We start from the raw sequence: 12259 nt of genomic DNA, 5'->3' as shown, positions 1-12259 counted from the left end.
TTTTTTTTTTTTTTTTAAATAGAGAGAGGGTCTCGCTAGGTTGCCCACTTTGCGGGGCTGAGGTGGGTGGATTAATTGAGCCCCTGGTCTCAAATTCCTGGGCTCAATTAATCCACCCAACTCAGACCCCCAAAGTGCTGGGATTACAGGTGTGAGCAACTGCACCCAACCTCCGAACTCTAAAACATCATACCCCATGGGAATACCCTCCTCACTTCTCAGATGCAGTGGATTTTTAAGGCTTGCTTCTTCCTCAGAAAGCTCCAAGTCTTGCCATCCTCAGACACTGCCTGCGGCATCCCCACAGTACTGCCTGGCATACTGGCCCGTCAAAGCTTTGGTACATACTTGAAGCGGACCTTCTCCTCCATGTCCAGGGGTGGATCTTGTGTGATGAGGCTCACCAGCTCCTCCATGCACTGCTGCCTGCACAGGAAGTCCAGCAGCTTCTGGTTCTGAGCCTTACACTCCTGCAAGATGTCATCTTCATCCATTAACTCCTGCAGCGTCACATGCTCCTTGTCCAGCAGCTTGTCAACATGGGACGTGGTATTCAAGTCAAACTTCCAGAACATCGTGATGGCCACGGAGCTGCAAGTGAGGGCAAAGGGGTCATTTCTCACCTCTGCAAATCCACCCTCAGCAATACTAGACCCCAGTCCCAGAAGTCCAGCCCCAGCATGAACACACAAGATTCCCAGAGCACAGGATGGTGGTAGCTCTCCCCAGTAACCATTCTCATCAGGCCTCTCCAGGTTGGAGTCACAAAGTTAGCACAGTCTTCCCAGGTACTCAGCAGCTCTGAGGCTGCATCCCCAAGCTCCAGGACCTGCCTCTCCAGGTTCTCTTCTAGGCTGACCCCTTCTCCCTTGCCCTCCTTCCCCGCACTGTCCTCCATCCACCAGAGTGCTCCATACGCCCCTCAATGCTCTTGCTTGCTCTGCAGTTGTTGGGCAAAAGCATCCAGGTGTCTCCTGTGTCTCAGGGATGTCTTCCATCCTGAGTGAACACTGGACATCTCCCCGCTGAAAGTCACACGTTTGTTTGTGAGCAAATTCAGTAAGTCAAACTCAAGACAGCTGATGCTGCTTGACCCTGCACTCACTCCTCTGCCAGCCCCCTGCCCCTCCACTCATTGTCCCCATCTTGTGGAATCACACTCAGGGTTATCTCTGAAGCAGGCACCTCCTCCCACATACACCAACTAGGCACAAGGTCTTGCCACAGCCACCTGAGGAATCACCAATCCAGCCCCTCCTCTGCTTCCCAAACATCCCAGCTCTGGCTGGCTTTGCCTGGACACAAGAGGTTTTTCCTCCCTAGGGCCTCACATGTCACTCCATGAGCCAGGGCTGGTCAGCAACAAAGTTTTCACTACTGTGATACAGAAAACATAAAGCCTACATCTTTAACAAAGTTCAAACTTTATTGTGAGATTATCTTTTCAATGTTACATGAAACAGTATTTTAAAAATTACAGTAAAAGTAGATGGAATTTATCTTACCTAATATTTTTACTTAGAAAAAGAAAAGGTTGACCACAAATATAAATGCCCAGGTGTGTCTGTCCGTAAAGCCTGTGCTGCCCTAGGACCCGACATGGGAGCCTCTGCCATCCAGTCATATTCCCACAGCCTCTGGTTTGCGCTGTTTCATTTATTTTTTTTCAAGTAGTGCCCATGTAATCCACACCCACAGTCTGTGCTGTTTCAAACTCGACGTGTGCACATCCTCTCATCTCAGCTTCAAAACTTCTCCTGGCCCCAGAGGCCTACTAGGCTGCTTTCTACAGCATGCCTCCAGGTCCTCTGGGCATCTCCTAGGTACTCCTGGACTCCACCGCACTACAAAGGCACTGAACTTTTCTTCCCACACAAACTGCACTTTCCTACTTGTATACTTCTGTACAGGCTCCCCAGCTGCAGCTAAGGGTGAGGCCCTGCAGCCCCCAACCTATACACACCACTCCAGTGGGCACTTCTCATGGACTTAGATATGAAGGGCCCAGAGGTGGAGCTCTTAAGACCCCAAAATGGGACTGCTTTGACTTTCAGCACAAGGGACTTCATATATATACTGACACTACATTCAGTTTTGATTTTGGGGTGGGGAAGTTTCACATACATATATATATATATATATGTTTGTTTGTTTTTTTTGTAGAGACAGGAATTCACTATGTTGCCCGACTGCTGAGCTCAAGTGCTCTGCCTGCCTTGGCTTCCCAAAATGCTAGGATTATACGCACTGAGCCACGAAGCCTGGCCTGCATTCAGTTTTCCTTCTGAGTCTTAAGATCTTCCTTATGCTTCTTGTAAGGGGAATGGATACTTATGAGGGGTAGCAGCAAACTGCAGAGGACCAGAAACAATGACTCCTAAAAGCACCTTCAGGAAGAGACAGCTGCCTCCACACACATACTGGATGCCCCTCTCTCCTAAATGCACTACCATGTCTCACGTGCTGGGTGACACACAATCCAGAGAAAGAACTGCATCCCACCTTGCCAATGCTTTTCTTTTTTTCCCCAAAATCAGAACTTGCAAGGCAGGACAGTTAGAGGCGCCTTTTGGGCAGTTCTGTTTCTAGCCACAGAATGGTAGAAGGCTGGGTGGATCACAAGAGACCATCAACCAAATAGGTCTTAAACTTTTCTAGCAGAATCATTTAAAACGACTGGATTAATCCAAAAGATCAAAAATAAAAATAAAAGGAGATAAGCAACAAAAACAGATGGGATAGAATAAAAATAGCAAGATACCAGACACAAATTCAACCATTTCAGTAAGTGCATTAAATGCAAATAATCATTTCAATTAAAGACAAACATTGTCAGACTGGATTTTATTTTTAGAGATAGTGTTTTGCCATGCTGCCCAGGCTGGAGTGCAGTCCAACCATCAGCTCACTGTGGGCTCAAGCAGTCCTCCCATCTCAGCCTCCTAAGTAGCTAGGAGTACAGCCAAGCACCACCATGACCAGCTAATGTTTAAATATTTTGTAGAGATGGGGTCACACTATGTTGCCCAGGCTGGTCTCGAACTCTTGGCCTCAACTGCCTTGGCCTCTCAAAGTGTCAGGATTACAGATGTGAGCCACTGCATCCAGCCTGAATTTGTTTTTTTTTGAGACAGTCTCACCATGTCACCCAGGCTGAAGTGCAATGGCTCGATCTCAGCTCACTGCAACCTCCACCTCCTGGGTTCAAGCGATTCCCCTGCCTCAGCCTCCCGAGTAGCTGGGATTACAGGCATGTGCTACCACGTCCAGCTAATTTTTCTGTATCCTTAGTAGAGATGGGGTTTCACCATGTTGGTCACGGGGGTCTCGAACTCCTGATCTTGTGATCCGTCTGCTTCAGCCTCCCAAAGTGCTGGGATTACAGGTGTGAGCCACCACACCTGACCCTAAATTTTTTTTTTTTTTTTTTTTTTGAGACAGAGTTTCGCTCTTGTTACCCTGGCTGGAGTGCAATGGCGCGATCTCGGCTCACCGCAACCTCCGCCTCCTGGGTTCAGGCAATTCTCCTGCCTCAGCCTCCTGAGTAGCTGGGATTACAGGCACGCGCCACCATACCCAGCTCATTTTTTGTAGTTTTAGTAGAGACGGGGTTTCACCATGTTGACCAGGATGGTCTCGATCTCTTGACCTCGTGATCCACCCGCCTCGGCCTCCCAAAGTGCTGGGATTACAGGCTTGAGCCACCGCGCCCGGCGACCCTAAATTTTTTTTTGAGACAGTTTCACTCTTGTTGCCCAGGCTGGAGTGCAATGGTGCAACCGCAGCTCACTGCAACCTCTGCCTGTCAGGTTCAAGCGATTCTCTTGCCTCAGCCTCCCAAGTAGCTAGGATTACAGGCATGTGCCACCACACCCGGCTAATTTTTTGTATTTAGTAGAGACGGGGTTTCACCATGTTGGTCAGGCTGGTCTTGAACTCCTGACCTCGTGATCCGTCCGCCTCGGCCTCCCAAAGTTCTGTGATTACATGTGTGAACCACCACACCTGGCCTGTTATGTCTTGATTAATTATTTGATCATTTTGAAATGTCCTTCATTGTCTCTGGCAATATACCTTGTTTTGAAGTCTGCTGTGCCTGAAATTCACATGGTACATCCTTCTTATGATTCATGTTTGGTGTATCCTTTAACATCCTTTTACTTTCAACCTACTTGTTGAAATGTTTAAAATGTTTCTCTTGAGAAACAGCATATGGGCCAGGCGTGGAGGCTCATGCCTATAATCCCAGCACTTTGGTAGGCTGAGGTGGGTGGATCACCTGAGGTCTCAGAGTTTGAGATCAACTTGACCAACATAATGAAATCCGGACTCTACTAAAAATACAAAAATTAGCCAGGTGTGTTGGCAGGCGCCTGTAATCCCAGCTCCTGGGGAGGCTGAAGCAGGAGAATTGCCTGAACCCGGGAGGTGGAGGTTGTAGTGCACCAAGATAGCACCACTGCACTCCAGCCTGGGTGACAGTGTGATTCCATCTCAAAAAAGAAAAAAGAAAAAAATCTCTGTATAACAAGAACATGTCTATGTTTCTGTCAATTCTCCCCACATTCTAAGAAACACTCAAAAATGATCACATCAAGCTGGCATGGTGGCTAACACCTGTAATCCCAGCACTCTGCAGGTCCAAGACAGGCAGATCACTTGAGGTCAGGAGTTTGAGACCAGCCTAGCCAAACCCATCTCTACTAAAAATACAAAAATTAGCCAGGCATGGTGGCACACACCTGCAATCCCAACTACTCAGACGGGTGAGGAAGGAGAATCACTGGAACCCAGGAGGTGGAGGCTGCAGTGAGCAGAGATCTTGCCACTGCACTCGGGACTGGGTAATAGAGCGAGACTCCATCTCAAAAAAAAAAAAAAAAAAAAAAAAAAAAAAAAAAAAAAAAAAAAAAAAAAAAAAAAAAAAAAAAAAAAAAAAAAAAAAAAAAAAAATAAAAAAAAAAAAAAAAAAAAAAAAAAAATTCACATCAGAGGCATCCTTTAAGAGTTCACTGCAATGGCACTGGTTTAGTTACAGCTAATTTCACTGTCAAAGAAACCGGTATAAACTGACTCCAGAACATTTACTCAGATAATATTGCACATTTTTCTCCTCCATAGAGACACTAGCATCTTCCTGGTTAGCCCCTACCTACAGGGAAGGCCTTACTTAAATTTCCTTCCCTAAATGACCTCAAGGTCAGTACGGGCAGTATCTTCAGAACAAACAACTGGTTCACGGCCCAGCTTGTTGATTTAAGATATTTCTGGTTACACCTGGAGTATCCACCGAGCATAAGGGCTGCTCTCACAACCTGACACCCCATCCTCAGGGGTCCATCTGGGATGTCAAGCACAGTATATGCAACCTCTTCTAGATGCTTACCCAATGCTAAATGAAAGGACCTTGAAGTTCAGCTTCTTCACTTTTTTCAGGATGGCATATCCATCAAACAGAAGGTAGATCTCAAACAGAAGTGTTGCCCATATGATCATATGGTTCCATGAAAGAGCCCTTTAAAAAAGAACATTCTGTGATAGAGACTGTTGCTAAGAGAAAATTAGAATCTGAAATGCCCTATTACCTGTCTGGCCACAAACGTGTTTTGTTTTTTTAAAATTTATGGATATTTTTGAGGCAGGGCTCTGCTCTGTGAGCCAGGCTGGAGTACAGAGGCCTGAACACAGTCACTGCAGCCTTGAATTCCTGGGCTCAAGCAATCCTCCCGCCTCAGCCTCCCAAAGTGCTGAGATTTTAGGCATAAGCCACCTTGTCCAGCATTTTGGCTTTTTTTTTTTTTTTATTAAGATAGGGTCTCGCTCTGTTACCAAGGCTAGAGTACAGTGGTGGGATTCTGGCAGACTGCAGCCTGAACCTCCCAGGCTTCAGTGATCCTCCCACTTCAGCCCCCCAAGCTGGGAGTATAGGCACGCCCCACCACACCCAGCTTATTTTTGCCCAGGCTGGTCTCGAACACCTGGGCTCAAGCAATCCCACACCTGCCTCAGCCTCCCAAGATGCTGGGATTATAGCATGAGCCACTGGCGCCCAGCCACCATTTTTTTCTTTTAAAGATTATGATCAAAGACCTAGCTCTGGGGTGTGACCTGAGGCCAGTTCCATGATCTCTCATGCCTTGATTTCCTCACCTAAAAATGCAGCAATAAACAGCCCCTGTGGTGAGGATTACTGAGTTACTCCACATAAAGGATCTAGCACAGTTCCCAGCGAATTTCATCATCAGGACCCTCAGTGTAAAGAGATGGAGACAGCGATAAGTCACCGTGCTCACAGAGGCCACGCTCTGTGATGGCAACCAGTGCCCGCATACCTCTCTTCCCTCTTCCACCTTCAGGGCATCACACTGGCAGCTCAACTCGAATGTGGTGGGAGTATTAACACCATGGAAATCAGCAAGTGTTACAAACCAGGAGGTTTTATCCTCCCCCAGAAAGCCTGTTGTTAAACATTTACCAACATACCACTGGACAGGCTGAATGCTTGATTTCCATTTGGCCTGAAAAGAAACACCAATGTGACCCCATGAAGCACAAGGAATATTTTTACAATCAAGGAACAAACAAGACTATGTCTATCCTGGGCATAGTCCACTGGGAAAAAGACCAGGAAAAAAAGTCTAACTTTAAAAAGCGGGTGGAGTGGGGCAAACAGGTTAAGTAAAAATCCAAAATCAGAGTGAAAAGAAGCCAGGCACAGCTCACGCTTGTAATCCCAACAATTCAGAAGGCCAAGGTAGGAGGTTCGCTGGAGCCCAGGAGTTCAGGACAAACCTGGGCAACATAGTGAGACTCCATCTCTACAAAAACAATTTTTTTTTAATTAGCTGGGCATGGTAGTGTGTGCCTAGTCTCAGCTACCTGGGAGGCTGAGACAGGAAGATCACTTGAGCCCAGGAGGTTGAGACTGCAGTGAGCTACGATCATACTCTTTCACTCCAGCCTCGGTGACAGAGAAAGACCCTGTCTCAAAAATAAATTACAGGTATTGCTCGACTTACGACCTATGCAACTTAGGACCATCCGACTTTACGACCACAATCGCTAGCCACGACTGCTCCGCGTCTGGCAGCGCAAACGTTGCCCAGCTGGGCATACGACAGTGCGGACCAGCTTCCGGCAGCACTACCGTCTCCGCGTGCACCATTTCAACTGTTATCCCAGACTCAGTACAGCAATTTGTGTTTTGTGTCCTGGATATTTTTCATCAAACCCCTCCCAATAAACTTCTTATACATTTTGAAGCAATGGACCCAAACATCGAACGATTTGCAAGGATTCAACGGATGGCGAACGATGTGTTTCGTCCATATCGTGAAATTTATGAAGAAAAAAAGAAACACAATTCAGACAAAGCTCATCATGTTTATGAAAAAACCAACTCCGGTAACCCCAACTGCTGCCTCAGATGACGACATCAACGATCTGCAGCCAAGCACCAGCGGCCAATAAAATGTTTCGTACATGTTTATATATTTTGATATGTTTTGCAATTGGGAAAATGTTTCCTACGGTATTTTTTACACCTGTATTTTGTATTTTTTTTTTTTTTTGAGACGGAGTTTCACTCATGTTACCCAGGCTGGAGTGCAATGGCGCGATCTCGGCTCACTGCAACCTCCGCCTCCTGGGTTCAGGCAATTCTCCTGCCTCAGCCTCCTGAGTAGCTGGGATTACAGGCACGCACCACCATGCCCAGCTAATTTTTTGTAGTTTTAGTAGAGACGGGGTTTCACCGTGTTGACCAGGATGGTCTCGATCTCTTGACCTCGTGATCCACCCGCCTCGGCCTACCAAAGTGCTGGGATTACAGGCTTGAGCCACTGCGCCTGGCTGTATTTTGTATTTTTGTATGCATCTGTATTTTGTAATTTTGTATGTTTTGCAAATATTAAACCAGTTGTACTGGTAATGCAGTGTTTTACTTAAACCTGACGAATGTAAAAATAAGAAACAAAATGGTGTAGAGATGATACAAATGGCATAAAATGAACAGAGAAAATTATGATATATAACAATAATGAAAGAAAATTATGATAAAATATGACTTAAAGATTTTTATAACATCATTTCACAGTACTGTACATATAGCCTACTCAACTTACGACCAAATCGTGTTACGACCGGTCTGTTGGAACCAATCGTGGTCGTAAGTCGAGCACTAGCTGTATTTTAATACATAAGTAAAGTTCTCAAAGGCTATTTCTTCCCAAAAACAGTTGTAAGGTACCACAGAAGAGCAGGGCAGATAGGAAGAGAGGCCCTGGATCCACACTCTCCACCTGGGAATCCGGGCAGGTGTGGGAGAAACTTTTCTGGTCCCGTTTCCAGTCTCCCTTTCTTCAACAGGGCAGAGGTCAGCTGGGTACATGGCCACCCTCCCAAGCCTAACTTTTCTAGCCTTCCTTACAGCCAGTGTCATCATATGACTGGTCACTGGGATGGGAGTAGAAGTGACACTGGAACCTCCAGCTCTTACTGTGTGACCCTCCTTGGTTCTAATTCTTCTGCCTAGTGGGAAACCAAGAACCATAAAGACCCTTCTAGATCCATGAGTGGAAGCCACAAGCTGAAGAAGGCCACCTACCAGACAGACTGTTAAGATGAGAAAGACATGTGCTTGCACCTTGCTCAAGCCATTGTTCTTTGGGACCTAGTTGTTGCAGAAGCTCAGTTTGTGCCTTGCTACAATTTGAGCAAGCTTTTTTATCACCCTGAGTCTATGGCTTGAATATATAACCCCTTCCAAAACTCATGTGAAAACCTAATCCCCAGCGGGGCGTGGCAGCTCACATCTGCAATCCCAGTACTGTGGGAGGCCAAGGTGAGTGGATCACCTGAGGTCAGGAGTTTGAGACTAGCCTGGCCAACATGGCATAACCCCATCTCTACTAAAAATACAAAAATTAGCCAGGAACGATAGTGTCTGTTTATAATTCCAGCTACTCAGAAGGCTGAGGCACAAGAATCGCTTGAACCTGGAGGTGAGTCTAGATTGCGCCATTGCATCCCAGCCTGGGTGGAGAGCGAGATTCTGTCTCTAAAATAAAACAAAACAAAACTTAATCCCAATTTGACAGTATGGAAAGGTAGGGCCTCCAAGAGGTAACTGGATTAATCCATTCATGAACTGATGAGTTATCATGAGAGTAGAACTGGTGGCTCTACAAAAGGAAGAGGTTGGGTGTGGCAGTGAGGGAACGTGTTCTCTTTCCAGGTCTACAAGGGGGCACAGTTTTAAGGGCAAGAAATTCCCAGCGCCATGCCCTCCTCCCATATCTCTCCATCTGGGAGATTTAATGGTTTATGTTTAAATTTTGTGGACACAGGAAGAAATTAAAAGTCAATCACTCCAGCGGAAGTTCTAAGGAAGTCCTTTCATTGGCCAGGGGTCTTACAGAAGTCCCCTTCTTCCACACCCCTTCGGACTCCATGCTTGGGTCCCCTTCCAAGAACACTCTCTCGTGGAAGCCTGCCTTCCCTCCTAAGCTCCCTCTCTCTCTCTATTCCCTCCCACTCAGTGCGGAAGCTGCTTTCCTCTCCCGGATTCCCTCTTTCTGGACTCTCTCACTCAGTGTGAGAGCAGCTTTCCTTCTCTGGTTTTCCCCTCTGGGAACCCTTCTCACTCAGTGTGAGAGCAGCTTTTCTTTCTCTCACTCAGTGTGAGAGTTTGCCGTTTCTCTTCCTTCTCCTTTTTCTCTCTCTAATAAACCACTTTCTAAAAACACTTTTGAGTCCGGCATTTATTGCACACTGTGCTGTGGTTCCCTCTCTCATTCTTGAGAGGGCAGGAGACCAAGAACCTGGAGAAACGTCCTCTCAGGGGAGCTGAGGGCACCCTGAACCCCAATATAACAGTAGCCCATGCCTGTGATCCCAGAACTTTGGGAGGCTAAAGGCAGGAGGATCAGTTGAGGCCAGAAGTTTGAGACCCGCCTGCTAGACATGGCAAGACCCACCTCTATGGAAAGCAAAACAAAATTAGCTGAGCATGGTGGTGTGCACCTACAGTCCCCGCTACTCAGGAGGCTGAGGTGGGAGAATCACTTGAGCCTCAGAGGTTGAAGCTACAGTGAGACATGACTGTGCCACTGCACTTCCAGCTTAGGCAACAGAATGACACCCCATTTCTTTAAAAACAAAAGAAGAAGAAGAAGAAAGGCCAGGCGCAGTGGTTCACGCCTGTAATCCCAGCACTTTGGGAGGCCAAGATAGGCGAATCACAAGGGCAACAGATCAAGACCATCCTGGCCAATATGGTGAAACCCTGTCTCTACTAAAAATACAAAAATTAGCCAGGTATGGTGGTGCATGCCTGTAGTTCCAGCTACTCAGGAGGCTGAGGCAGAAGAATCACTTGAACCCAGGAGGCAAAGGTTGCAGTGAGCAGAGATCACACCATTGCACTCCAGCCTGGGTGACTGAGCAAGACTCTGTCCCAAAAAAGAAAAGGAAGAATGACCTGAGCCAGTACATCAACATACTCAGCCCCCTTGCCATGTGATGCCCCATGCCACCTCGGGCCACCACGGTGTCCCCAGCTGAAAGAAGGCCCCCCACCAGATATGCCTCTCAAACTTGGACTTCTCGGCCTCCATAACTATACGAAACAAATTTCTTTTATTTATAAGTTACCCAATTTCAGGTATTCTAAGTAGCAGAAAACAGACTAAGACACTGAACTTCATATAAAATAATATTTTCTTCAGAAGGCTACAGGAGTTATGTAATGTACCTGACATATTATAAGTGCCCAACAAATCATACTTGAATTTACTAAATGAAGAAAGGATGTGATGTCAGTGACACATATTATGAGCTCAAAAGTGTTCATCCTTCTCCTTTTTAACACCCACCCTCTCATTTCCCAGTGGTAGAAAGACAACAGCCCCATACGGCTGCTTGTCTTAAGCACAGCAAGAAAGAAGGAAGTTGAGGAGGCTACTAAGTCCTATGCATTCTCCATTATGAACAAGAAGGCCCAAGGAACCCAGCGAGAGCAAGGAGAGAGGGAACAAGACATTCCTGGGCCAGAGCTTAATGCTGCCTGGCACTCCTTCCTGACCACCACTTATCAAAAGAGAAGCAATCTCTCTGCTATGTTAAGATGTTATTCTCTGGTTTAGAATTCTGTATTTGGGAAAACATGGGCAACTCTAAAAATAAAAATTAAAAACGAAACTAAAAAATACAATCAATTCTTTACCCAAACAGCAGAACATGACTTCCAAAACGACTCGTGATGAAAACACATTCTGTTATTAATGAGACCAGAACCATCAGCAAAAACCAGTACACTTGGGCAAACCAGAGCTGATGGGCACCCTACCAATATAAAAACCCCAGCATTTTAGCTTTCAAAGCAATGTCTTAAAACAAGATCTTTGATGCAAGTAGTAAACTGGAATTCTTCAATCATATCTTAAGTATTCATGGACCCCTTTGTTTCTATATAATTTAAAAATCAGGCCAGGCGTGGTGGCTCACGGATGTAATCCCAGCACTTTGGGAGGCTGAGGCAGGCAGATCATGTGAGGTCAGGAGTTCAAGATCAGTCTGGACAATATGGTAAAAACCTGTCTCTACTAAAAAAACAAAAATTTAGGCATGGTGGCACATACCTGTAACCCCAGCTATTTGGGAGGCTGAGGCAGGAGAATCACTTGAACCCTGGAAGCGGGGGTTGCAGTGAGCTGAGATTGTGCCATTGCACTCCAGCCTGGGTGACAAGAGTGATGCCCTATCTCAAAAAAATAAATAAATTAGCTTGTAAATTTCACCCGCCAAAACACACACCCTCTGTTGATGATCACGGGTTTTTTATTGGGATTGCATTTAATTTCTAGATCAGTTTGAGGATAACTGGTATATTTATATTACTTTATTTTTTGCGACAGAGTCTCGCTCTGTCACCCAGGCTGGAGTGTAGTGGCGCAATCTTGGCTCACGTAACCCGCGCCTCCCTGGTTCAAGCAATTCTGCTGCCTCAGCCTCCTGAGTAGCTGAAACTACAGGCACATGCCACCACACCTGGCTAATTGTTTTCGTATCTTAGTAGAGATGGGGTTTCACCTTCGCCAGGATGGTCTCGATCTACTGACCTCATGACACGCCCACCTCGACCTCCCAAACTGCTGGGATTACAGGCATCTGCCACCTACCCCAGCTGAGAACTGGTATATTTGTAACAATGAGTTTTCCAATCCAAAACCAGGGTACATCTGCTCATTTATTCATCTTT

The 12259-nt window shown here is 46.2% G+C and overlaps 1 protein-coding gene across 9 annotated transcripts in view; it reads right to left on the bottom strand.

Annotated features, from left to right (window-relative positions):
• Positions 1-12259, bottom strand: part of PPP6R2 (protein phosphatase 6 regulatory subunit 2) — a 99090-nt gene that overhangs the window by 47564 nt on the left and 39267 nt on the right. For 4 of the 9 annotated variants that reach the window (XM_017504926.2, XM_017504920.1, XM_017504919.1 and 1 more), the window contains 2 exons: positions 5387-5515; positions 349-591 (listed from right to left, as the gene is read on the bottom strand). In XM_017504926.2, the coding sequence (XP_017360415.1) occupies positions 349-591; positions 5387-5496 (353 nt within the window). In that variant the 5' untranslated portion in view covers positions 5497-5515. Of the gene's footprint in view, positions 1-348; positions 592-2502; positions 2527-5386; positions 5519-12259 lie in introns of those variants that run through there. The other 5 variants (XM_017504928.2, XM_037730088.1, XM_017504929.2 and 2 more) reach the window with 3 other exon arrangements.

Source organism: Cebus imitator, unplaced genomic scaffold, assembly GCF_001604975.1.
Source record: "Cebus imitator isolate Cc_AM_T3 unplaced genomic scaffold, Cebus_imitator-1.0 Scaffold329, whole genome shotgun sequence".
Lineage (NCBI taxonomy): Eukaryota > Metazoa > Chordata > Mammalia > Primates > Cebidae > Cebus > Cebus imitator.
The sequence above is the reverse complement of the archived record's forward strand: the minus strand, read 5'-3'. Positions and strand labels throughout refer to the sequence as shown.